The 27772-nt window shown below is 41.9% G+C and overlaps 2 protein-coding genes across 7 annotated transcripts; both read right to left on the bottom strand.

Annotated features, from left to right (window-relative positions):
* Positions 1 to 1745: 1745 nt before the first annotated feature.
* Cdgapr (GTPase-activating protein CdGAPr) lies at positions 1746 to 26406 on the bottom strand. Of its 6 annotated transcripts, none has more exons than XM_076898526.1 (8): positions 26090 to 26406; positions 21493 to 21698; positions 9213 to 9350; positions 8372 to 8776; positions 7926 to 8256; positions 7513 to 7846; positions 6502 to 7423; positions 1746 to 6363 (listed from the first exon to the last, which is right to left on the bottom strand). In XM_076898526.1, exons 2-8 carry the CDS (start codon positions 21559 to 21561, stop codon positions 3829 to 3831), a joined length of 4734 nt encoding a protein of 1577 aa, XP_076754641.1. In that variant the 5' UTR covers positions 21562 to 21698; positions 26090 to 26406; the 3' UTR covers positions 1746 to 3828. The 6 variants fall into 6 exon arrangements, with proteins under 6 accessions (XP_076754641.1, XP_076754647.1, XP_076754643.1 ...); XM_076898532.1 differs by having other exon boundaries at positions 9213 to 9318; XM_076898528.1 differs by lacking the exon at positions 26090 to 26406 and adding an exon at positions 25854 to 26064.
* Positions 26407 to 26640: 234 nt separating this feature from the next.
* Positions 26641 to 27768, bottom strand: LOC143425694 (uncharacterized). The gene is made up of 3 exons (XM_076898696.1): positions 27666 to 27768; positions 27211 to 27579; positions 26641 to 27107 (listed from the first exon to the last, which is right to left on the bottom strand). The coding sequence occupies exons 1-3, from the start codon at positions 27714 to 27716 to the stop codon at positions 26772 to 26774; spliced, it is 756 nt and encodes a 251-aa protein (XP_076754811.1). The 5' UTR covers positions 27717 to 27768; the 3' UTR covers positions 26641 to 26771.
* Between the last annotated feature and the right edge of the window lie 4 nt (positions 27769 to 27772).

Below are 27772 nucleotides of genomic sequence, written 5' to 3'. Positions count from 1 at the left end.
ATAATTAAATGTTTACCTAACTTTCGAGAAACTATGGATTTTTCAATCGAGAAGACCGATTAAATTTCTTTATCCTACGAATGATGAATGCTCGTTCATAAAATGACCGCGGTTCAACGGAAACAAATGGGAAAATATAACGATACTACCGGAACAATTTGCAACTGTCTAAATGCAAACTGTTACAGTCTTTCTCGGCACGCACTATAGAAACCTTTATACTTCGTACAGTTCGAATAGTTCGTGAACGCTTTAACAAGTTTATCACGCGAGTTACGTGTACATCGAACAGGAGAAATGCTAGCGAAAAAAGTGTGATTCGAATGAGGAATAATCAACTGCTCCGATTATTATCACCGCTACTCAACCAACTAACTCCGTACTATTCAAATAGTCTCATCGCGCTTCTTAAACGCTCGCTATCGACGTTTTATTCTCATGACATACTCCACTCACTCGTCATAGCCATCATCATTGTAACACACATTTAACCCTTTGAAGCACTGTGGGTTCCAACGTCAGATTATTTCCTTCAATTACAACGTAACACGGAGAGTGGCGTTTTCGTAACAAAACTACTTACATAAAAAAAAGAAAATAGAAAAAAACGATCGATTAACAAAAAATGTATCTCTTCGTATTAAATTTTCTAAATGCAACAATAATATTCGATTAGAATCCGAATTTTAACGGTCCCGTGCATCAAAGGGTCAACAAGAAAAGATATCGTCCGTTTTTTCGCAAACATTAGTTAAATTTTCTCCTTAATAAGTCTTATCCATTTTCTCTTCATCTCTTTGCATAATAAACACTCGAATAGAAATCGTAACTAACAGATTCAAATGTCTCGAGGGTCCCCGAGTAAAAGTACGCGTGCTTGGTCGTCGCTCGGTTTGCATTCTTGTTTTTTTTCTTTTTTTTTTGCTTCACGAGAAAACGTTACGCTTTATTACACTACCTGTTGTATCGTCGTAGCATAAAAAAATACGCAAAATATTCGGCTCGTGTGGACTCGAGGTCACAGCACCACACGGATTCCGTGTGCCATTTTGAATCAGATTAAAAAAGTATCGCTGGTAGTCGTGCGAGAATGTTCCTTGTTCTTTTGTTGCAACGGGTCTTTTTCTCTCTCTTTTTTTTTTCTTTTTTGTTTTGAGCATCTTCAGGATCACAAGTGGATGACTCCCCGAGTTTCATGCTTTTAATTCGGGCAGAGATCGAAATGTACAGTGTTTAAAATGGCTCTCTACAAATTTGGCGCTAATTTAATTGGTTCGTTACGTGATGCTAGGATGGGATATTTAGATGCGGTCACAGAAGACGATCGTTCCGGTATTTCTCCCTTTTTTCCCCTCCTGCTGTTTTGATTATACGCTGTTGAAAAACGTAGGGATTCGGATCGTAGCCAGGGAAAAGCGAAAACGAGTTTAAAACGTCTTCGCATCTATAGAACGACTGGATGATACATGTATAATGTGTTGATAAGTTGAACGAATCGTTAATAATCGTGCTTGGAAGTAAAAGAAAAACAAACATTGTTAATTCGAAGTAAACCGCGAATACTGAGATAAAAAATCGTTAACTCGTAATTCGTCGAAACGATATAAGATTACCATTGAAAAGAAAAAGAAAGTAAATTCAAGAGAAAATATGAACTAACGCTATTATTAAATTTGATGCACGATGAAGCTTTTTTATACTAAGTTTATACCAATTTTATACCAATTCAACGAATCACAATTTTCTGTCGATAAATTTTATCTAAATCCGAACGAAACAGTCGGTCCCGATAGTAATCTTGATTTCAAGCTAAGCTTTTCTTCACATAGATGATCAAACTAGAATGTATAAATTAATATATTACATGTCGACTAAATAATAATATTTAAGCATATACAAAAGACGTGTTATAGACCGTGGACCAGTCCACGGGAAAAGAGAGAAAATATATCAACGCGTGTGTATCGAATACTTAATTTAACACAGTGATTTCATTATTTATATATATATATATATATGTATATGTATAAAAAAATTCTGTATCCTCCGGTAAAGCACAAACGAATATCTATCAAATGTACCAGAGCTTCTATAACGTAAAAATGAACACGAATAATAACGAGTATTCTAATTTCTCTCGATATTCATATATCGCTAACAGAGTGTAACATATTTAAAAATCTCTAGCTACGTGCTACTATCCTTTTACACGTGACAAGCAATCGGCGTGGAAACGTACGCGTTAAACAAAAAATGAAAAAGAAACATACATATATATACGTGTGTATAATATCGTAAAAGAAGTAACAATATTCTTAAAAAAAAAAAGAAAAAAAAATATTTGAATAGAATTCGGAAATAAAAGATAAAAAGCGACAAAAATGCTCGGACAATTAACACACAGCTCTCGAACTATCTTGGGACAAACAAGCTTATGCTTCATCGTTTAGAAAAATACCTCGGTTCAATGAGCAACAACGAAATTTACAAAAAAACGCAAGCGTTTCGATTCGCATCGTGTACAATTGAACAACATCGATTGAAACAATGGCATGCGCTTTCATTGAAAATCATTAATCCCCTTTGCACCCGTACTTCGCGACCAAATAGAACGAATACCTTATATATTTTATAGAATTTATCGATTTGGTCGTATTCTTCCTTTTTTTTTCTCTTTTCTTCCCTACCTTTTTTTCACATTTTTTTCACGTTCGTGTAAATAGCACGATGATAAAATATAATAGAACGCATTCTGAACATGCAATTATTCGAAGATTTCAATCGAACCATTGCAAAAATGGTCTTTATATAAATTCGTACATGAAAACTTAACTTTGGATAAAATTTGCCAAACAAGATTACACGGTTACTTTAACTCGCGGTAAAAATGCAGTTTCGCGTGCAAAGGGTCGACAACAAATCGGTCCAGAAACCCAACGCACTCTGGTACATACATATCGATTAAATTAAAGGTCGATTAACAGAACAGCGCGAGAAGCTCTAATAATGAGACATCTTTGGGTGGCGATAACAATGAAAAAAAAAATGATTCTTACGACTCGTAACAATAACAAAAATATTCTAATAATAATGTACGCATATATAATCTCGATTATACAATAAATTAAAAAATACAAGTTATCATCGAACTGTTCTGTTAATAACAGCGGTAAAAAACGAATGTTCATCTACGTCGACTTCGATCGAATTCCTTTTGAAGAGTATCGACCGTTGGACCGTTTCTTCTTTATCGTTACTCGGCACTCGATGATTATTATTTAATCAATTTTATCTAAATTTTACGCTTTAACCCTTTACACTCGTTCGATTTAGCACGCAGAAAAAAAAATAAATACACACGAATTCTCTTAAGCAAATTTGTAACCACTATTTAAACGTATATGTTGATAATACTCTAAAACTGAAAAAAAAACATGGCAGAACGTTTAATCATTTTCACAGTACATTACTACGAGTTTTCATCATTGAAAATTTGATCACTCTTCGAAATTGGACCTTCGCTTCAACGCGTTCTTGTTTTAAAATTACAATTTTAGCCGTGTTCCTATCACGTACGGTATAACCATCATAAAATATTAAAAGTCATCTTCTCAAATCTAATACTTGAGACTATAAATGAAAAACAAAACGTGCCTCGAGTAATCTCGAGGGAACGTTAATAAGAGCAAAGGGTCAAACGCAGTGGTTGGTACAACGAGCGGCTCACTGGAATACCATATCGTAGATTCATCGTGCGACGCAACGGACGAATTTTACTCATATACGGGAGAAAGAAGGTGGACAGAGCCCATAAATATTATTTTAATATCAATGAAGGGAAGGTCTAGAGGCTCTCTGCTTTAATCTAGTCAGCAGCGCCTGTTCTCCGTCGTCCTCTGTCTTCGACAACATTCCTCGGAAGCTTTCCGATCTGTACTTGTCTCTTAAGAACGTCCTCCTCTCCTCTTTGTACTTTTCTATCCTTTCTCTGCACTGTGGATCGCCCAGGTCCAGGCCTCCAAGATTCTTCAAATGCATTTTATCGGAATTCCCCACAGAACTATTCGAACCCATTCCAACGTTAGGCGTGGAACTATGTTGTGAATCCTCCGTGGATTGTTTCACAGGTAGAGACGCTTCCTCCGTCATTTTATTGAATTTGGCCTCGTCCAAAGACCGACTGAGCGATGCCCGTGATGCCCTCGCGTGTCGTGCCCTTAAACACGGCGGCAAATGTTGAGCATTATTCACCGGTGGTTCTTCCGACTTCCCTCGGGCAGAATCAAGCTCCTGCCTCATCTTCCGTTCGCGAACTATCTCTCTTCCGATCTCTGAATCGAAGCTCCTTCGATCCTTATTGCTCTCTGTCTCGTATCTTCTTCTTGGCGGGACCGAAAGTGGGTCTCCAACGATACCTCCGGATAATCTTTGCAACGCCAATTCCTGGAGTATAGCGGCTGTGTCACGGAGAACAATGGAGTCATCCACCGGGGAGGATGCATTCGAGAATGTACAAGATGAATTCAGGGACGTTGTCTCGGACGCACCTTCTGGAGGATGAGCTATTTCACTGGGTTCGGCCGCGTTCTCCGATGGTATCACCACCTCGATGCTCTCTTGCAGTTGACTGCTCTTCACGTTGTTGCAGTTAGAGGACTCGTCGGCACGCGCTGAGAATTGTTTGTGCTGCTGATTATTCTGAACTGGTTCCTTTGCTGAAATATATTCGAAGCTTTGGCACTTATCTGGCTTCTGGCTCTGACAGCGTTGCTGGTTGTTATCCGTATTCAGGGAAAGATCGAGATCCTGGCCCTTCTTCGATTGACTGGAGAACGAACGACGATCGCTTGCCTGAAACTGTGGTTTCTGATGTAACTGTAAGGATCGCCGAATATCTTGCTGCTGGAAATCTAGATTTCTCGGTGGACGTTTCGGGTTCTCGAAAGATTCCTCCTCCGCGAGAACTTCCTCTTTCACTGCCTCTTCGTTTCTGCTGAACGCCTTTGTGTTATCCAGCTGCGTGTAGCAAGTGTTCACCTCGTGCTCCATTTCGCCACGTTTCTGATTCAATTGGATATCCGTCATACCAACAGCGCATATCTTCTGATTCCCATTATCCTGATCGTGTACAGGCGAGTGAACGATATTTGAGAAATTATTCCCGGAATCAACCATTCCAAAACTCGTTTGGTCGTCGAAAGCTCCGGAAGATCTTTGGGCGGTGGCGTTGTGATCCTCGAGTTCTCTATTATCAGTCACGTCGAACGTCATCTCTGCGGATTCCTGTGGAAGAACGGGGCTTTCAGTCAGATCGCTAACACCTATGCAAGACGTGTCAGTATCTACAGTAGAACCCATTGTAAGGTCCAGCGAAGTTCTAGAAACGTTCTCTGACATTGATCTTAATTGCGGTGCGTCCGTCGCGATCGCATTATTCACAGTCCCTTCCAAGGGGTCTTTGGAGCTGCTCGATTCGCTCGTAGGCGTCGTAATCGAGCCGGTCGTCTCTACTATCACCCATTCGCCGGAATCGTTCGTGTTGGATACCATCTGCGACGTTTCCGTGTTGGTGAACATCTTGTCGGAGCTATCGCAGATCACAAAACCGGAATCAGGCAGATCCTCGATGGTCTGTTCGCATGACATCGGAGAATCAAGATCTGTCGCGTTGGATAACGGCAGTCCCGGTAATTCGTTTCTGTGCGCGTTTGAATTTCCAACCATCCCATCATCGTTCTGCAAGCTGATCGACTTGCTCGCCGGTACATCGCGTTTCCGGACGTCCAACGTATCTCTGTTGCCACCATGGGATTTGTTCTCGTCGATGGGATACGGGCTCGATCTACTCCCTACATCTTTACACGGGGATGTTGGTATTTTACTAGAATCTATATCGCTACGATGAGACATTAGCCTGTCGCAAGGCGTCATCTCTTGGTCGACTACATCCGTTACAACTAAGTTCGATTCCTTCGAAGTCTTTTGAGTCTTGGAAGACTCTTTTCCGTCGTACAAATCTACGTGCTTGTCGTACGTCATTATTCTCTCGCATGATTTGGCGCTACTCTGCCCCTCTAAGTTTACAGGTAACCTATGACTAGGGTCGGATGATTTATCGGAAGACACGCTAGTTCTGTTCAATTTGTTCGCGTTGCTTTGCTCGTCGTCGATCTCTAATGGTAAAGTGAAACTTCGGAAGCTTATCCTAGGGCTGTTCGCTGGTACAGGTGACGTAGAATGCGGTGTTCCGTGTAACGTGGCGGGCGTTAATGGGGTTGAAGCTTCGGATAATAATGGAAGGTATCCTGGTGTCGGCAATGGAGACGGAGTATCCATACTGTGAACATCTGCGGACACCATCACCTGTAAACGCATATTAAATTTATCGATCAACGTCGGATTAACGTAATGTAAAGGTATCGAGTTGTTGACGCACGTTTAACTGAAAATTTGATAGAAATAAAGCACACGAAATTTTTTACATCATCGAATGTTGGTTACCTGATCAGGACTTTGGCTATCAATGAAGCGCAATTCAACATCGCACTGCAGTCTCTCCTCTAATCGTGATCTCTTCCTCTTGGATCCACCGGTGGTAGCAGTATTCTGCGTCCCCTCAGTTCTTTGCCGTCGCGGAGAGGCTTCCACTGACGCCACTCCTCCGCTCTCTTCCTCCGAGAACATTCGCATCTCTCGTTCCTCCAAGTCGAAGTTAAGCTGTATCTCCGACAGATCCAACGGCGATGTGGTATTCGGCGCGTCCGCCAAATGATCGAAATATGAATCGTGCGAGACCGATCGGCTATGGCCGCAAGGTCTAGCTGGCGGTGGTCCCAGCAGAGGGCCAAGACTGTCCTCGCCGTCTAAACTGTCCGCGCTTTTCACCGGTCTCAACCGTCGTAAGGAGTTTAAGGAACTTGGCACCGTTTCTGTTTGAGGTGGCGTGCCAACTTGTCTTGTTTTACCCCTGGCACCCAACCCACCTCGGCCGAACAAAGCTCTCCAGTTCAACGAGGGTGAACGTTTCGAGCCGTTTCTCTTCCGCGGCAATTCTATGACCGTATGGTAATGCAACGGCAATCCGGCTGGACCGGCGCCCACTTCTACGTAATCAGGCTCACCTCTCAGGCTACGGTTCCGTGCCTCCTCTAGACTAAGCAATCTAGCCGGCGTGGTAATCGCCAACGATTTCGGCCTACCAACTGGCCCGTCCCCGAATATCAATTCTGCGTAACAGACCAAGAACTCGGTGACCACAGCCTGCACGCCGACGCCCTGCAACGCTGCTACGCCGCCCACTTCTAACTCCTTGCATCTCAACAGATTCGGAGCCCAAACGATTGCGACGTTACGCGGTGTCATGCCTGTCTCTGCCCCTCGAGCTGCGACTCTCACTAAATGGCGCATAAGATATTCTAACGTTCTGGAAATACGAATGATCGTTAACATTACCTAACGTCACTTCAGGACACCGAGACGCGTCTCAAAAGAAGAAAAGCTTCTCCAAGTCACCTGTAGTGCGGCGGTGGTAATTTTCTAACGGTATCCCTCATCCGCCTCAACCTTTCCGCATCGGTACTGGCTTGGACCGCGCTAACGAAAGTAGAATACAGCTGGTACGTACAGAGTGGATTCGGTAATTCTCTGAAGTACATTTTCAACAGCGACGCCACAGAATGGATATCTTGTAGAATACTCTCGTCGGAATGCAATGCAGGGACACGATCCTCGTCGAACGCGTTTCGTAATCTCTGTATGTTCGATGTCACGCCGCTTAGACGATATATACCGTCGACCAAGCCATGGTTCTCGATGAACTCGGCGCAGCACGTTAGAACAGTAGGCACTGCAATCATCGGGCAATATAATTACGGGACTTACAAAAGCCTGCGTCAACGGTAAACAGGTGAAATAACGATATATACCATCTTGACCAGAGTTTAAAAGATGTTCCCCTAAATCACAACCAAATACACGTTCCTTTAAAATTCCTGACTGCTTCAATCGTCTCCTGGATGGTCTGTTCAGTATAAACGACCTGAAAAAGGCGATTAGCTTGCCGTGCTTCCTAAGCACAGGTTTCACGGGTAACTTCGACCTAACCGTCATCGAGACGGTCAGATGCCGTGGCACTTTGTCCCCGATCACAGCCACGCATTCGGCTGGGAAGAAACCGACTGCAAATCCGTGCTTCCCACGCCACCATGTGCTTTCCCCTGGCGGAGGCATATCTATTACAGAAATCATGTCTCCTACCTGAAATCATCATTGAAAACGAACTCGTTTTTTATTCTAATCTTACTTTCGCCCTCGTTAAACACTCCAATAACGTCGCGAACGACAAGAAACGTCTTAAGACGAATGGCGTTACCTGAAAAGATATTTCGTCCGGTGCCTGAGCCACGTATGGTCTAACTGCATAAGCCGCGGCTACTGCAGGAGTATTAATGGGGCATGAATCTGACTCTGGCACGAGGATTCTTCTTCCTCTATTATCTAGCTGCAACCAATTTAACACAGGACCGCAATTTAGGCCTTCATGATTTAGCTGGGAGAACCTATTTAAATAGTCCCTCAGTATATCACAGATGTTTTTTGGCCGTGTATCTGGAAGCTTGGTTAAGGAAGAGAACTTCCTGTCAAATATGCAGCGGTGCAATTGCTTGTCAAACATAACAAAATTATCGTAAGATCGTTGCAGGGTCCAGCATGCATCCCCCGACGTTACTCGGACCGCGTAGCTGTCTGAATCATTGGTACCTTCGCTAAGCGAAACCTGTAAAATCAAGCGCACCACTTTTATTATTGTACATACGATCGATCAACGAGTACTAATGTCTTTCTAAATCCGGTCTTTCAGCGACGTTACGCTCCGCGATTATTAGCGAAGCGGCGATACTCTCTTTATCGCGTAAGACGCGATCGATCACCGTTGAACAAATATAACGCGCGATAAGCATCGAACACGCTCAATTTACATGGAAATAGTGCGACTAATGAAACGTGAGTTTAAATGATAAGGGAGTGAGAAAAGAATCAAATGAACACAGAAAAAGTACCAAGTAAAGTCTCAAGATATTTTGGTAATTGTATTTTTTTTTTCTTTTTAACGTTATATTATTTTATATACTCGATGGGAAAATGGTAGACAGATTCGTTGAGCGAAGAAATGTAACAGTTAAACGGTTTAAGGTTATTTGAATGTAACTGACCTCCAAGGAACTGAGTTCTACATGTTCGTAATGAAAGTGAGCACACTCGTCCAACTTTGGAAACCGTGCTATACTGCCCATGTTGCTGCCAGAACTGACTGGTGTACTGAAATCGTCCGTTCGATTACATCCTAATCCCTGCGTTCAATAAAAATTTTTACGATTTTCTAGCAATTCTCGCAATTATACTGTGTCTTTAACGCACTGAAGATTAATAACAACAATTATAATCAAATACTGACACTGAGTGCAATAAAAAAAAATTGAGAATACCATTCTTAAAAAAAAAAAAGAAAGAAACATTCCTGCGTGTCTCTAAAAGAAAATCATCTTTACAATTTATTCTCTACTCTCAATGCGTTAATAGGCTTAACGATTACATAGAAAATGTAGCTCAAATTAAAATCTCATTAAAACGTTTCTCATGCCGTAAAATGTAAATTTATGGCCAGATGGCTACCACCTACGGTCTAAATGCTTATATTTTTAACCTACTTTTCATACGAGAGAGAATCCTCTAAATTCACGCGGGCGCGAGAATCAGTGCCAATGCGATGGCGAAACGCGTTCGTTCGCTTTAACGGGAAAAATAATACGCAGACAGATGAGAACCACGAAACCGAGTTGTCCGAATAAACTTATTATGTAAGTATGGACGGTTTAAACGAGTTTCGCTGCATTGCGTTTAACGCGAGCAGAATATGGTGGCAGTCTCCGAAGGCAATTGAAGGAAGACAGTTGAGATGAATCATCGTACGTCGAGAATTTAACTAACGAGGGGAGTCGCGGGACATTCGGGTCACCGATACAGCTCAAATTTAGTCTACGACTTGCTAGACTCCACTGTTCGTAAAATGGCAACCTTAGCGGTCGGTTAATGTCATCGTTCCCGCAAGTAATCGTTCAGGGTGTGTCCTAAGTGTGTGCCAAATTTGGCCTAGATCGATAACCCCGAACGTGTACACTCTCCTTGTATGTGTTGAACGGGCACCATTTTCAAGCTGCATGAAAATGCGTGCTACTATCATATTCTTCAATTTCGAATTTGGACATTTTTTAATTTCAGAACTCGCAAGTTCTCGACGTGGTAAGTTTTGAAAGTGTACAATTTTCAGAATTACGAAACGTTCGATTGTTGAAATTTTTGAATCATCAAAATCTCCTCCGCTTAGAGCAGCTCTTCGACGTCTCGGTAACAAATGCGTTGGTCGCAATTAACGCGTTCATCCGAGTTACGTCGAAAACTGGTTAGAAACTTACGCTGGAACGCTTAATTGCAGGAAACTTTCAACTGCGCCAAATTTCTTTTTTCTCCCGTTTATTTTTAGACCGAACGAGGAGATACCACCGTCGTGAAACGTTTAACGATATCGCGGCTCGCATTAAACGCGAAACGCTCTGAATTTCATTGATTCCCGTGCTGTCACGCGTTTCGAACGGTGTCAATGTTTAAAGCGTTTCTGCGAGATCACGGGAGATCGAACGGTCCCAAGTTAAACGCGTCCCTCGATCCCAATAAATCCGATGTACGGGTTTCGAGAAGTAGAAAAAGAAATCGGAAGTCAACCCAGCCTTTCAGCCGCGTACGAGGGACTTCCTCTTTAACCGTTGACAGAAGTGGTAGAGTAGGCTTTCAATTATAAAAGCGCTATCAATTATCTCGTTTATCCAACAAGCTTTCGTCTCGTTCCTCACCGATGTCCTGACCTACGAATACACAAATGTGTGCGCCGTAAAAGTGCCGTCATTCTCCCTTAATTATCTATAATTTCCTTTGTTTCTGAGGGATGAAAGTACAACTAATTTAATTCGTTACTTTAACTTAAAATAAAACAAAAAAGATACGCACACAGAGGACTACGAACTGACGTAACAATATGAAATTGTTAAATTTAATATGTATCTATCGTATTTATAGTAAAAAAAGTACAAAATTGAAGAAACCGTTTGAGACGCGATATATTCATTCAAAATAAGTATGGAGCGAATAATAACTTTTCCAAATTAAGTTCGTGAATGTATAATCTTTGCATGAATGATGCCCATAAAATCAGCAAGAAGAAGAACTAGAAAAGACAGTTCACGTGCACAACCTCGATGCATTCGGAAGACAATGGATACTATTTTAATATAATATTTATTTATTCAACGAATAAAGAGTCACCGAAATTAGCCTTTCATACATTAATCATTTCCTATCAGGAATATTCAGTCTACTTTGGTTCTCGAAAAATAGAACGAAAATTCTTCTTTCAAATATTTTTAAAATGAAAAAAAAAAGAATAAAACAGAAAAATTGTTAACAATAAAAGTGTGCGCCTTTTATGTTTAAAAAATTCCAAGCGTTTCTTTTCCACTGCGTCGGTTAGTCGAGCACGCGGTTCGTGCACTTGAACGAAACAATTTCCAAGGGGGAGAAAGAGAAAGAAAGAGAGAAAGAGAGGGATTACAGTGCGGAGTATCGACGAACGAGTGCATAACTTGTCTTATTTGGGTCATTGTATTTTTTGGCAACCGTCGAGGCGAACCACCTCAGAGCTTCTCTATACGTATAAGCGAGAGCACTGTTCTCTCCCAGCTGGATCTGGCAATCGCTTGGAAACGATCGTTCCGCGCTGCCTCCTGCTTTACGCTTCTTTAAACCCGATTTCGTTCCCGATCCGCCTTCAGGTTTGCCCGTAAATTCCTATAATTGGAACCATTACGATCGACTTTTGATTGAACGCTCTCCGACGATACTGTCTTTCACTTCCTACCGTTTTCTTCTTCATCCGTAAGTTTCAACGTTACGCCAACTGCACCCAACTAGTTAATTGACTACGATGACCTCGAACAATTGCATTTCGAAGAATTCAATTACGATTAGAAGGTAAAGCGTTAAAGTTTTCCAATACTCGACTACGGCTGCCATTAAAAAAATGAAACGGAAAAAATAGAAAGAAAAGGAAAAGCAATGTTTGTTCTTCTTTTTTTGCATCGACATTAGGATTTGCGTACGCGAGAAATGAAACTTCCGTAAAAGATTTCTAGGCATAATTCAATTTGATTCGAAATGGTCTCTCAGCTCGTTACAGCTAGATAAAAGAAGAAATTGTAGACGAGATAGAAGAGGGAGCAGAACGGAAATCGTTTTCCGTAGACGTGGAAAAGCGCGCGGTATTGGTGCGCTTCGCGATCGATAAACATCAAGGAATTTATAACGCGAAATATCCAAGCAGCTGCAGTTTCTCTCTCTTTCTATCCACGTTACTAGGTCGACGAACTTTTTGGCAACATTAAGCAAACATTACGGATGCTGCGTATACTCTACTTCCACCGACTACGTCTGATCCCCCTCGATAAACCGTGAAAGAAACCAACTGGCGTGGGTGCCTTCGAATACTAGAGTCTGTTTCTTTTTTTTTTTTTTTGTACGATTTGCTTCTCCGCTAGCCCACGTTATATTTCGTTGGATCGTGTAGATTTCTATCGTCCACCCGATATAATGTTTTATCTAATAGATTTTTCAACGAAGAAAGTATGCAAATATTTCGCTTCATCGCCATTTCATTGTGATAATTATCTATTTATGAGATTCATTTATTAATAAAAAACAAGCTTGCATGAAAAACAAGTTCCTGCATGCGATTTTGTATAAGCAAATAATGTTTTCTGCTTGATGAAGTGAAATATAATTGTATTGCTTTGAAATAATGACCGAGATGGGCGAAGGTTCAAGGGTAGGATATTTAAAGCTTTTATAATAACGTATGAAAAGTATAGTGCTTCCTCCTTTACAATCACGCTGTACTTTAAAACAGTCGATTCACGATAGCTACCAGCCTCGAAAAATTATTAAAACCCGCGGATATCTTCTGGACAAATTAATGCAGAGAAAGAATCACGCGCGTTCAACGAGCGAAATAGAAGTGCCTTCGTTAAAATGGACCAGATTCGAGAAACTCGAACACGGAATTCGAAAATGGTTTCGTGGAATTGGAACCTTGCTGGTAGGGATAGGATCGATGCGCGGTTAAATCTTACGAGGTCACCAATTTCCACCAAACGCGGAACCGCGGGAAAATTCGTCCGGAAATAGTGCGGAGACGATGCTTAGAAGCCATGCATCCGGTGGAAATTTAACGACAACTCGATGCGCTTCCGAGAGTGGAGAAATTGCAGGAGAATGAAATTTTCAAACGGGCAATCAAATCGATTGGATAAATATACTGAGCTAACAATAATTGTCGATATGGAGTATACACAATCTACTTTAGTATCATACGCAACAGAAACATGGACGTATCAACGTTATCGATGGGTCATAGATAAAAGCAAAGAACAGAACAATATTCTTCGATCAAATAGGTTCGGGGTTACGACTAGAGCGTAAAAAAGACGCTCGTATATCGTACGAGGGAAACGCTATTAGAGAAATTATTAGGCCATGCGGGAATGGGCGAAGAAAGTTAACAGTGTGCCGTGATTCGATTACCTATGAATCAGGACGACCCAAATGGGGCAGAAACGTGACAAGGACGGCCTCGCAGGACGAGTCCATTAAACGCGATCTCGCCTCCGTAAGTAAGTCAAACCGATACGAGAAAAACCAACGTGACAACGGGACGGATAATGACATACCCCATTATACTTGCATTACCATAACAATTTTCAAACCAAAAATCAACCATTTAAAACAGCAGACAGAGCCGTCAAGACAAAACCTTGGAGCCACGGTCAAGACACAGCGGATGTCGTGCGGTAAAAAAAAAAGGAAAGGTCTACTCGATCCTTACGATACAGGGGGTACAGGCTGGATACAAGAATCGATAATACCAAACGAAACGAAGAGAGGAAGGAAAGAGAACTAAATACAGGGCGAAAGAATAGAAACTGAAGGAGCCGTGGAAAGATTGGAAACGCTACCTGAACGCTGCCCAAGAAAATTTCGATAAACCGATACGAGATCCTCAAACACATCGGAAATCCTGCGTGGATCTATCGCTCGATTATCCATGGAAAGTATCGGCACAGTGTGTGTCTCCCTGAAAGGCCTTCCTCCACTACCGGTTGCGCTCCTCCGTCCGTGCAGAAATGCCCGCGAATAAGAAACCCGTGCGTCGTGATCGAATTGGTACGTGTATTGGGGATGGCAGACGAGCGGAGGGAGGTCGGCGAACGGTGAACGGGAAACGGTGTTCGTCGACGTGACGGAACAACTACCTCGAGACGGCTGGAACAGCTGGCACAGCTGGCGAGGAGGACGCGACGCATAGCGTCGCGAGCTAGGACGAACGTGAACGGACGACGACGTCGGGACGGCGAGTCGACGCGGCGGCGGCGACGGCAGCGGCGACGGCGGCGTTTGCGGTGGCGGCGGCGGCGGTGGCTCGACACCAGCCCGAAGGACGCGATCGTCGACGATGACGTCTCGTTGGCCCACGGTCGAACGCGAGACGGCCGGAGGAAGAGCCGAGGGTGCCGTGGCGTTCCAGCCGCTTCGATTCCATGCTCGCGTATACGAATCCGACGCTCGCCAACGCGTCAGGACGGGGGAAACTGGGTCACCGAGTTACCAGCCAGCATCCGCTCCGCGGACGGGGACGCCTAGGACCCGACGACGCCGCCGCCGCGACCCTGCGATCGCGCAACGCTCTCTTCTCGGCGCCCCCTCTTCGCGCGTGGATACGACGATCACGCGCACCCGTTCGCGATTCCGAACGGCGACGGGTAAATTTTATTCCTACGATAAATACTCTTCCAATTGGTGCACGTTTCATGTCGGTCATTTTGGACGAAAACTACGAGTCTAGAATGGATGTTAACGTGGGCAATGGGCGTTGAACCCCGTGAAATGTTCGAGTACGTTTTACGGTCAGAATCTTAGTAATTTATGGAATTGCATATCGAAATTAGTGGCATCCGAGTTTTTTCTATAGTAATAGAATCGTAACGTTGGCGAAATGTTCGATGCTCCTATTTTATTCGATGAACTAATGAACTGGAAATGGGGATGGGAAGTGCGAGTTTCACGATGATTCGTTGCACCTGTTCAAGGGGGTGATTTTTGGATACGCAATGCGGTAACTCGGTCGTGCAGATTTTGTGATTCTAAGGAAGGTCACAAATCGTTATCCGCTAATTTTGTACTATTAAGGACATGACCGATAATTTTACGATATTACGGCAAAGTACTTTTCCAATAATATCTATTGCTTGCAACGCATCTTCCAGGTGAACTTTCTATTTTCTTCATGCAGCGTTAGACGACCAAAGTAGCCGATTACTTTCATCACGTGGCTGGTCGCGTGTTACCATCAGTTCTCATTTGCGACGAAAAACATCGATAATTTGTACAAATAGCGTCCTTTTTCCCCTGCTGTCTTCGTACGTGTCGGAATTTTATCTGAATCAAGCTCGAGCAAACATAAATCGGCGCAGACCTCAAGTGATTTGCAAACAGTGTGCTTAACCCAGTTACTGAAACCTAATGGAGCTCTATTATTTATCAGCACTGAAAATATAGTCTCTGCATCGACTTTCTATAATACTCTGCTAGTTAGAAATAATATATGAAATATACACCTCTATTTCTCGATCCAGACACCTTGAATCTTATTTTATTAATTTATTTTATATAGTTTAGGAACGTTTGTCGCTGATGATTCGTAAATGTTAATTGTAACAACGCAAAAGCTTTTTCCTATCGCGGAGAGGCGGAGCGAAAGGTAAAAGAAACGAGCGTACATTGTACGGTTAATGCTAAAAGGCAGCTGACTTCCGCCTTTTTGACGCGACCTGCACAATAACGCCTGATGGATATAATAGTTTTCAGCAAAAAGTGGGTCGTTCAAGTAACACATCCAATCAAGCAATAATAATGGCAACCTTGGGGATGAAACTAGGCCGGAGCTAGCGGCGAACAGGGAATCGGGATGCGAAAATTGGGACTCCGATACGATATCTCCAGGGAGGATGAAACGAACCAGACACATGATTGAACCTCGCATTTACCACCCTGCCTCCCTTTGCATATTTTTACACATCATTATACCCCGGAGATTTACTGCTACTTTTCTTGGACAAATACACTATTCGACGGAGAAACCGATCGTTCTGAGTCCCACGAAAAGAACTTCGCCTTTAACATTTCAAATGGGTGAATTAGTTGGACGCTTTACTTCTCGCTGATTTAACGAATAATTTAACGTTAAGAAAGGAGCACCTACACAGCTGGAGATACCGAGTACAGAATTGGTAGCGGTCACTGAATTGTTTTAACCCACCGATCTCTATCTATTCTAATCTCATTACGCAGCGAGAGCCTGTTCTATTATTTATGAGGGCAATCGAAGTAGTTCGAATGAAATAAAAATAACGGAGAACCGCAATCTATAGCTTTCGTAAGCTTAACCATAAGTAAATGCACTTAGTGAAAAAAGGAAAACAATGTTACAAAGTCTTCTTCGTTTCAATTGTAAAAAGTTACTCCCCTCGGATCGGTTGTACTTGTTTCGAGGTACAGACAGATTTTAGCAGAAATGAAAGTGCAGAGAATATCCAACGTGTGACTTCGTCGCGTCTGAAGGGCGCATTCTATGCTCCGCAAGAAACCCTATCCCAGCCAGCCATAGTGACTCATAGCCTAAGTGCTGGGATTCAATCTGCGAAAGCTGCGTAGAAATGCGTCTCGAACCGCGCCCATCTTCGTTAGAACGACGTCTCGGAAAAACTATACCGAGACGACGCTTCTCGCGTTCCCCTCTTTTTTCGTCGCGGTGCTTTCGAATCAATAATCCTGTACAAGGACTAGCCTTTCTTTGACCGTTGGAATTCAAAGGCCGCCCTTTTGTCTGCATTCCGGCTACGATAAAAGAGCCAGAGCGTCTTTCAACCTCTTCCGTTCCCTAACGTGCTGAACGATGCTCCGAATAAATGCATAACGAAACAAGCAACATTTATCGTGGACGTGCAAACCGATTCCGTAACCGTTGCGGTTCTCACCATCGATCTGTAAATTGGAATAAATTTCAGATATTTTTAGGCAAAACGCTTTTACGTTAAATATAGATGTACGAAGTGGCTCGAGAAAAGGGGCAAACAATTTCGAAACGTGTATAAAACGAAGATGAAAAACTAGGGTCATATAAAGATGGACGTTCGTTTCCAAAGTGGTAGAAATGGTAAGAATAAAAAATCGTTCATAATTTCCTTCGAGCGTTCAATTTGAAGATCTTTGAAGACGACCGAGAATAGGCCGCACGATCGTCGTTCTTGAACGTAACAATGAAAAGTCCCAAGGAACCGATGCAAGTTTCCGCGCGTTCAACAACTGCCCGAGCTTCATTACCCTTTGCGCAAAGTTTCTGTTTGCTTATACTGAATACCCCTTGCTCTTGGTAAACTTCATCTCGCTTTGGCTCTGCTCTGGGGAACCTTGAGCTTTTTTCCCGCTTTTAATCTCGATGCGGAGGGAATTGTGATTTATGGTTCGCGATCCACGTGGATCTAAGAATATGAGGCGTTGAGAATAGAAGGGATGAGCTCAACGATAGCCACTTTTCAAGACGTGCTAATAATTCCCTTCGAAAATAATTAACACACGCGGATCATAATATCGGGTTTAGTTTGTTGCTAAAATAATTCATGTTTCACGAATCTGTTCGCGTCGAACACGAGACAGAGGTAAAACCGATCATCGACGAAACTCTACGGGTAATTTGAACGAAAAAGTGCTAACGTATATTTGCAAGATAAAAATATGATAAAGTAACAGTAGATATAGACATAAATTAGCTGGATTCTTTTTCTTTCCGAGCAATATTTCTTCCAGCACGTCAAGAAACACTCCTGTTCACCGGATCCATCTGTTCAGCCAAGGAAAGTTCTATTCCTGGCGCGAACATAAAATTTCGCACACCATTATTTACGTCTACTCCTTTCTTCCGATCACTGCGGCGGATGATTGGAATATCCTGTCAAGCGTGAAAACCCATCCCGCGATATTTTACTGGTCAGTACTAACAGCCGGCAGAATAAACGCGGACGTGCGCGCGTGTTCCTCTAACAATAGCAGATTCTCTGGTAAAATCCCATTGCCATAGATCCGGTTCGATGAAAAGGATCGTCCGTCATTCTATTAATCAATCTAGCTACCACTATGATACCTCGAGAAAGTACTGACCTTCTTCTACCTCATTTTCTTCATGATTCCAGACAATTCACCGACAATAATCTAGCCTACGTCTAAAGTAAAACCGCTCTAGTTTCTCCTCTTTGTTGAACTTTTTACAGACCGCTCCACGCGGCAATGATTCACGTAAACATATTAGAGGGAAGTAAATATAGCCACGTACGCGCTGTTGTTGCGCCATAGAACAGCATTTGAATTAAAAAGAGATGTTAAAAACGTGTTGCACAAAGTGTTGCGGAGCACTCTGTTTCGCAGCCTGGCGGAGTTACGCGTTACGAAGTAAACGTAACACGATTTACTAAAACGAGAAACTAGTTCAACCGAATACCGTACTCCTTATTCGAGCGAGCGTACGTAACGCGTACGCGAGCATTGCTTGTTGAACATTTCCAAACGACGCAACGCGATGGATACGCATAATAATGGCGGAGGGTTAATCAAAAATACGGTGGTGCGTGCCGGTTTCGACGAGGACGCGTGGACTTGGTTGAAACGGCAGTCGAGCTGTGGTACCCATTGAAATAACATGTATGCAGAGGAGAAGCTTATGGAGCCAGCAAGAAACCGGCCAACATATGTATTCGACGGCGTAGACGAAGCGGTCGTTCATGAAAAAAGAACATCTGCGAAAGAAAACACCGCGTACAGAGCAGACGAACGCGTTCCACCGCTTAGTCACCAGACGTATTAACTTTCCGCTAAATTAATTAGATTGCTTCGGGATTGCATCACTCATCCGTTTCTTTTTTCTTATTCAGCGTGTTGTAATTATGAACGTTAAAAATTTGTCAATTAGTAGATCCAAAGATGCCGCGTTGATCCTCCAAGTTTCACTCGAGCGTTTCGCGCTTTACCTCTGTACCACGTCGTTATTCTACGCGTTAAGTCGAGTACGAGTTCACGGGAACGTTTAATTGAGTTCTTTAGTCGAGTTCTTGACTCCTCGATGTCACTCATAAATCGTGTGCTCCACGTCAAATTGAATGAAGTCCAAATTCAACGGTAAACAATTTTTCAAGCGTAATCTCACTCCCGTCGCGCTTGACAATTCCAGTCGGTGAACACACATAGGCGAGTTTTGATTAATGCTTTGATCGCTTTCACCGTGACTCATGATCTTTCTCCGTGATTCACGTTATCTCTCATTCACAACGATTTAATGATTCATGCGCGCGCGTCTCGAGTGGATCCTCCGCGGGAATCGAATCTGATTCCACTTTGCGAGAATAGATAAACCACTCGTTTATAGTACATTAACAACTATTAATAATATGTGCATTGAAGCCTGGCAATTTCAAACGTTATCTCCTCGCCGGTATTAAAAGTGGACATACCACTTTTCCTTCTTCTGCAACATCACAAAGAACAATTCAGACAAATCATTCTTGCAACGATCGATACAATCTTTTAATTAATTCTGTGGTGCAGCGATCCAGAAAGTTAATTGAACCTAAAACGTGGCATCTGGTGTAAATAACAGCTGACCAGTCACAAAACGGACCTTCCAATGGATTTTCCTCTGCTATTTCTTCTTTTCCTCCCCCTCCGGAACTTAATTTGCGCCGACAGTAGAAGGGTTAACGGTTCGCGGGAGGAAAATAGAAGGCTTCCGTCGAACGGATGGGTGTTCCAGGAGAGGATGTTCGTACGCACTCCCGGTTATACGTGTACACCCAGATTGGCCATCCAGCACGCTGTGCGACGGTAGCTGGGAAAGCCTATCGATTTGCTCTCACGCCAGCGAGATGGACGAACGAGACCGGGGAGCGAAATAGAAGCGACTTCCGCATTCCCCGTTGAACCGACTTTACGAGCGGCACCGCCGAAAACCGCGTGCAAATACCAACAACAGTATTTTATCGACGAAGAAGCGAGATTCAGCCGAGAAGAGCCGAATGGTGGAAAGAGGGAAAACGGCAGAAAGAGAAAGCTGAAATCTTTTGTCCCCGCTTGAATAACCGCTTTTATTTGCCTGGCTGGCATCGGGATGACGAAGCTTTACGAAACGCTTCTGTTTTCTTCCACGTCTCCCTCGGTTATGAGAAAGTATCGCGATACTGTACGGCTAAAAGGGAACGAGGAGAGTTAACGAGGATACACGGTTGGCCAGGACTAACTAAAACGGTCCCCCTTTTTTTAATTCCTTTTACAAACGACGAGTGTCCGGCGTAAAAAATTTGAAAGAAGACGCCGGAGCAAGTTTGCTGCATCATTGACGGGAAGAAATCGTTCCCCTGTAAAAAGAGAAAGCAAACGGAGAATCGGAGAAAGCTGAATGAAGAAATAATTTAAAGGGAGTGGAAGGGGAGGGAATTAATGTCCAAGTCGTAGGAGGAGACAAGACACGCGTCGATACACCGTTTCCGACCTATACCAAGCGAGGAACGTGTGAGTAATTAACAGAAAGCTGGCTGATATCATCGAGATGTAAAACGAGAATGAAAGGAAGATCAAGGTAAATCAAGGTTGTAACTCTGTCGCGTAGCGACGTGCCGAGGCGTTTCACACGTTTCTGCGCGAGCGCCGCTGCATCAAACGCGAAATATCCATTACTCGGATACGACGATCATCATCGATAATTAGAAACAATTTTTTATTAGTTTCACGCGCTCGCGCGGAACCGCGTCCTACGGCAAGTATGTATCTGTGCTCTAGAACCAGATACATTCTAGCCAGCAATGAACAGTTTCAATCCATATCAACTGGCGCGGAAATAATTTCTATTTTTCGCATGAGATATTTATATTGGCGTGTCATGATTTCCACGACGGAACCCAGCAATTATTACCTAATAACCCTGACTCATTTTTTCCAGGCAATCGCTTCGCACACTTTTACGGAGTTCGAACTGCAGCAGAACTGGTGCTCCTATTTTTCAACCTTCCCGACGTAAACACATTTCCAACAATTCGAGGTAATTGAATCGCTTACCAAGTGGCTGAATACCAATCAATGAACTGATATTCAAAACGATAATCCGACTGATAATGGCTACTTGATTCGATCCCGCTAAAAATGTCTATCTCTCTCTCTCTCGTTTGATCGTAAAGCGTAAATAATTAAAGAAAATGGTAGCGTAATGTGGTGAATGAATTTTTGTTTACTCACTTTCGCAGTCTGTGGCTCGATGTCGGTAAGCCTTTGCGCACGAGGCCTTTCTTGAGCCGGTCCTGGCATCCTTTGCAGCCTCTCCGTGGACGAAGACGAGGAGGATGAGGATCCAGGCCTTTGGCCTGGTTTGCCACGCGCCAGGATGACGGCAGGATTTTACTTTCCTCTCGATTGAACCATTATTCTCTCTCTTTCACGTTCTTCTGCGCAAACAATTTCCACACAGTGCTCAGACGTCTTTATCGCCTCGCGCTTATTATAACGGGCGAAATATTAACTCGGGTATATTATCGCGCGGAACAGCCGCGGTCGCTCGTAAATTTCATTTAAATCAACTTCTATCTCGTATCATAGACGCCGGTTAAAACGTGCACGAGAACCACCGGAAGATAAATCCGCTCTTTTTATTCAGATGAATCAGATATTAATTTTCCAACTAACGTGTAAATTACCATCGACAGCTATTAACGTAACGCGTCGCTTATGTTTCGACGCGATTGTAATACAAGATCTAGTGGCAATTTGGAGTTTATACGAATCTCACGAGCATACGGTTTCGTTACCTATATATACCTACTACTCCGCGGAGCATTATCAATATTTTACGGGATGATAGAATACCGCGTTGATTATTAAAGAGAAAATAGGTTTTTAACGCTTCAAAGGTCTAATTGGGACAAGTAACAAATTAAACAGTCTGCTCGCTGTAAGTGGTGTTTGAAACATGCAGCATCGTGTCGAGTAACAGGATCATTTGAATATGAGAGCTTCTAATTGCTTCGACCAGTGTACGTTTATGATTCAGTGGCGAGCTTAATGAAACTATTCATGATTCCGTTACAAGTCTGACTAAAATTCCATGCTCGACAAAACAGCGCAGCCAGCACAATTTCAATAAGCTATTTCGTTTCGCGCCCCGGTATCACTGACCTAATAATCGTACGTGGCGCCCGTAAAGTTCTGCGGCCTTTTCGAAACGCTGCGCGGGATTCGCAGTCGCGAGGAAATTGGATTGCGCGAAAGAGAGGGAAGCACTTGGGACCACGGCGTTCGGCTCGTGATACGGACAAAGAAAACTGAAAATAGCTGTCGTAATTAATTTTTGCGGGTCAGGCCAGTGGCAATCTTATCCGCGGATTGAGAACGCGAGGCGAATGAAAGTTTCCTCGCGCACGCTCGAGCGCGAGTAAAGCCGCGATGTTTACTGCGTCGAAGGCGGTCAGGTGAATTTGCTGTTTTAAATCTGACGGCCTTGCCGCGGCCTACGAGTGTGCGTACGTATGCAGGTATAATGATTGTCTTGAACTTTAATCAAGCGAAAGTACTGTACCGATCGACACGGCAAGTTTCATCGATTAGCTTTGGTGCGGGTAAGAATTTTTGTTTAACCAAACGTATATAGTTTGTTTGAGAAACTGATATTTAGAGTGTGACACTTCATTAAGATTTCGTTCCAACTGTGTATATAGGGGTCGGTGATTGTAGACAAAAAATTGTATGAAATGTATAATTCAATTGAAATATACGATGTTCATTCTAAGGGAATTAACAATAAATGTTAAATTACTGATCCCAACCAAAATGTAATTTAACTGGTGATAAATAATATATTGAAGCACAAGTTGCGCTGACGTGTTAATTGCATTAAGTGAATAGTGGTCCGTTAACGCGTTAAATACAAACAAAAGTATTTAAAAATCGAGCGGATTTATGTTAGACGGGAGTAAAACACGATGCCCGTAGTAACATGTAATTGCGTTATCTGCAGGAAGTGTTATGCGATTAACGTTAATCTCTATAGTTATTAACTTTCCAAACTCATTAAGAGAACGACTCGAAAGTAAAACACGTAGCGCTTTAAAAATTTCAATTTATCGGTTACGCACTTCCTAATTACTCCTAGATTTCTTGCACCTTGTCAATTGTCAATTAAAGCAATTCCAGAGGAACGAGTAAAAATTAAGAGTCCATAAAATAAATAGCGAGATTATGATCGTCGCGACAACTGTTCATTGAACTTTTTCGTTCGACGGCTAATTAACAGACGCTCTCTCGCTGGCTGTTTTTCGTGCTAAAGGGAACATCCGGTTGCACATTCCCCGGCGAAACTGACAGTTGCTTTCTTTCGTTCTTTTCCTTTTTTACTTTGGCGAAGAACGCGCAATAGTAATATGGTCGGGAAACGACGAAAAGAAGAGTGTAACAAAGCCACAAGTAAAAAGTCTTTGCTACATCCGGTTGTACTGTCGAGGTCTTAAACATTTACGGGCGCAAAACTTAGATTGGGTGGATCGAAATGCCGGATGAAAAAAAAACTTATCGCAACGACAATGCTATGAAATCTACGTGAAAAGTACGTGAAACCTGTATTTTTTTTTTTTTTTTCTTAAAAGAACTTCAGTTCTTTTTGTATTTTTACCCCTAGTTTTATGATCTATTGTATTTCAATTTAAATTGTGCTTATTATCTTAAAACAAGTTTGTGCTAACTTCAAATAATGTGAAATCATATGATATCATCATGATCTCAATTTTCATGTTTTTTTTCTTTTGTTTTATTTAAATTACTATGATTCTGAGCACACCCTGTACCTGGAATACTACGTACAGTGAATTTTAGAGGAAAGTTTTCCGTGGTCACTTTAATAGCAAATTCAATCAATAAATTCGAATCCATAGAAGTTTATTCGATCCACGTGTGTTTAGGCTTCAGTGTCGTGCAAGTCAAAACTGGCAAGTGCAAACTGCAATCGTTATAAAAAAAGAAAAAGGAAATAAATTCTCTATTTATCTCCGCAAATGAAAATATCTTTAAGTTAATACTATCGTATTTTTATCTTAATACTCCTTGATGTTAGCCCTAACATCACTCTAATCCAAAGTGTATTATATGGCAAGCCAAATGAAAAACTGCCATAAAATTCAATTCGTCGTAAATGCAACTTTGTGACTTTAACGCTAGTTTACATGGCTACGATGTACGAGATAGCATCGTCAAGTATGCGAATAATCCGACCGCATGCAAGAGCTAACTATAAATGCTCAAACTAAATAATTTCACGATGTCGTTGACATACCACTTGATAAAGCTTAACAAGCTCGATAGGAACCGAGTCAAGGTGGGGTTTTTCAATAGGGAAAAGATTACGTCGTTCCGATAACTTTACTATGCCAAGGTTACTATCTTCATCGCGTATTGCAGCTGGAATGCGAATAGCTGGTGGCTCGAACCTTTTTCTTTCACGAATTCTCCCGCCTTCTGCGTATTGTTATTCTCACCGTGATGTTCCAACACGCGCAACCGCATCCATTGCTTAATTACAAGCCGCACGGATTGTTTTTCTCCTATTCCGGTTGTGCAACGTATATACAATGAGAACTTAATTAAGCATCGTGCATACGAGAAGCCCTTATCGCGTTACGCGCACTTCAATTCCTACATAGTAAGAAAATTCTTATTTTTTGTGTTCGTACGCGCCGGCTCGCTATCGTTTACACTCTGTCAACACGCTTTCTTCCTCGCTCCGGCTTTTGATCGAAATCTGCGGTGAAAATCCGCAATGGTTTGTGTAGAATACACACACAGATTTGTAAAAAATACAAATCCATTCGCGTTCGACTATCCAACGCACCTGACGATGAAACAAAATTAAATTATAATGATTTAATCGCGAAATATAATCGTTAATAATCATACAATATTTAATTGTTAGAATTTTCTCAAGTTTAGATGATAGTACCGTAAATGTAACAGGTGCAGTCGCAGCAAGATACCGCCATTAAATGAAAATGTAGGAGACCTGCCGTCTCGTTCGGTATAAAAAAATTATTACGCTGTAATACAATCTCCCTACCGTGCCTAATAGTAGGACACGTACAGGGGGAATACAATAATGATAGTTGTAAATTTGGAGGTTATAAAATTGGTTGGAGTGTGCGGAAAAATTGTCAAGAATTCGTTCCATGCGGTAACGTGATGGGGTTAAGTGCAATGAACTTTGCGTACAAAATTGCATCGCTTTAATGAGCCAAATAAATAGAGTACGAGGCGTATTTACAATCGTTTGATAGTGTGACGCGAAAAATCTCGAGTGTACATAAAATGAGAAGTGGATAAACAGCTGGAATATCGACTCTCACCTGAAACCACGAACGAGGGGAAGTAACGGCGGTTATGTCAGGGGAACGACAATACCGATAATTCTATGCTGGCACATCGTAGACTAGGAAAGCCCTTTTACATCCTCCGCCATTTACTGCACCGTTACACGCACACGCACGAACAGGGCAAACGAGAGGAAGAGAAACACAGAGGGACACGCAACATTTAATTGTGAACGATCGAGAATTAATACGTACTTACGTGGGTTACACAGTCTGTACACTCCAAAAAATCATGCGAAAAGCAGATCGGTCATTTTGATTCGTTTCGCGCGCCGATCGTACGCGAGTGCAAATAAGGCCACGTAAGGGGCACCGAAACGGCACTTGCATACTAACAAGCGGGAAGCTCCTCTTCCCTTACCGTGTGTATATTAATATACGTTAAGCCGCGTATATACGCGCGTTACAATAGGTTTGTATGGGTTACGTACTTGCGTGAATATCACCACTCCCGAAGTTGAGGATCCCTGCCTAGCGGAACAGAGACAAGAAATAAGAGGGAAAAAGACAGGTTCACCACGAAGAAAAACACACGTCTGCCGGAACGCGAGCCATGTTTGTCCCTGGCTAATTCACCACGAGACTTGTAAACCAATACGGAGATCTTGTTGACAGTTCTGCTGTGGCATCGCCTTCGTTCTTCTCCACAGACTTCACTGGGTACGCGGCGAAGTTAACCTTCATTTACGAGCTACGCTTAAATGCTGTTTCTACTCTCCGCTGTCAGCCCGACCTGCCTAACCTGACCCTCACGTCTTGACTGGGAGAAGAATGAATACTACGCTTGTTATGCGCAACTACACTTGCGCAGGATTTTCTGCCGGTTACGCGCTAACCATTGGCGGGAATAATTCAATCGTAGGGAAACTGTATTTATCATTTTTTCTAATGTATATAGTAGAATTGTTTGTTGAAGAGTAAGGTATAATTCATTACTTATTATTATTATTAATATTCTAATTTTTCCACTGTGAAAAAGTAACTTAACATTTTAATGTCTAAAGAGCAGATATTATTAAGAATATAAACATAATGAATAATACTATTTTTACTACTTATACCTTTCCTTGCCTTTCACTTTAATAATATCTTGGCAATTATAATATCAAATATTTAACTACCACTAGGAAATATATAATTTGTATGTATTAGTGGTAATAATTTAGTCATAAGCGCAGCTTCTACCTCGTGTGAATTTTCCACGTTTAACATCGAAAAACATTTTTCTCTAAATTTAATGTCCAAACTCCGCTTAATTATGTCTGTGAGGTCGGTAGCAAGCACCTGACACATTTTATAATCATTATCCAATGTAATGTAATTATTGTATATCATTTTTTTATCAATTTGAACCGTAAACTTTACGTTCAAATTTAGCTGCTGTAATAAAACTATTTCCTCCAATATAATACTCGTAAATGTTTCTAGCTCAGAAATATCTAGTTTGTTCTATAATGTAAAAAGATAAAAATTTATCCATTTTTCTCTTTCATAGACGTTAATAATATCACAAAAGAAGATAGGTTGATACTCTTTGTATAATATTACGTACTTTTAGTACAAATGATAAGTATTCCTTTTGATGAATGAGGTTAACATTATTATTATCATCATTTGCAATTCGTACTAACGATAAACGATTTTGTTGAAAATGTACATTCAGTATTTCAGGACAGTCGTTATCTGCACGTTGGTTATATACTGTGGCAATAGTTGAATTTTCAAAAATAACATTTGTAGTGGCAAAGTCCAAAAGTATTTTATTAGAAAACGATAGAACGTCATTCGTGGATTGTCCGTAATTTGTAACTTGTATTGTGTAATGCTTCGTATTACGTTTGGATAATGTGATATCAATGTGACTATATCTCTTTTTCCTTAATGAAGATTTTAAGTTCCATTCTTCGAAACACTGTAGTGTCTATTTTTTTCGTGTAAAAATTAAAGAATTAATTTTAATAATTGCACAAAGAGACACGACAATATAATTATAATAATGAGCAATACCTTTTTAATAATATTTGCAAGTAAATTCATAGTAGATGCAGTCGTTTCCATAACTCAATTTGAAACTACCGGTACCTGTGGAATCCTGACCTCTAGGCACAAAGTAT

This window comes from Xylocopa sonorina, chromosome 7, assembly GCF_050948175.1.
Source record: "Xylocopa sonorina isolate GNS202 chromosome 7, iyXylSono1_principal, whole genome shotgun sequence".
Classification (NCBI taxonomy): domain Eukaryota; kingdom Metazoa; phylum Arthropoda; class Insecta; order Hymenoptera; family Apidae; genus Xylocopa; species Xylocopa sonorina.
Note: the sequence above shows the minus strand (reverse complement) of the source record. Positions and strands in the feature narration are given on the sequence as shown.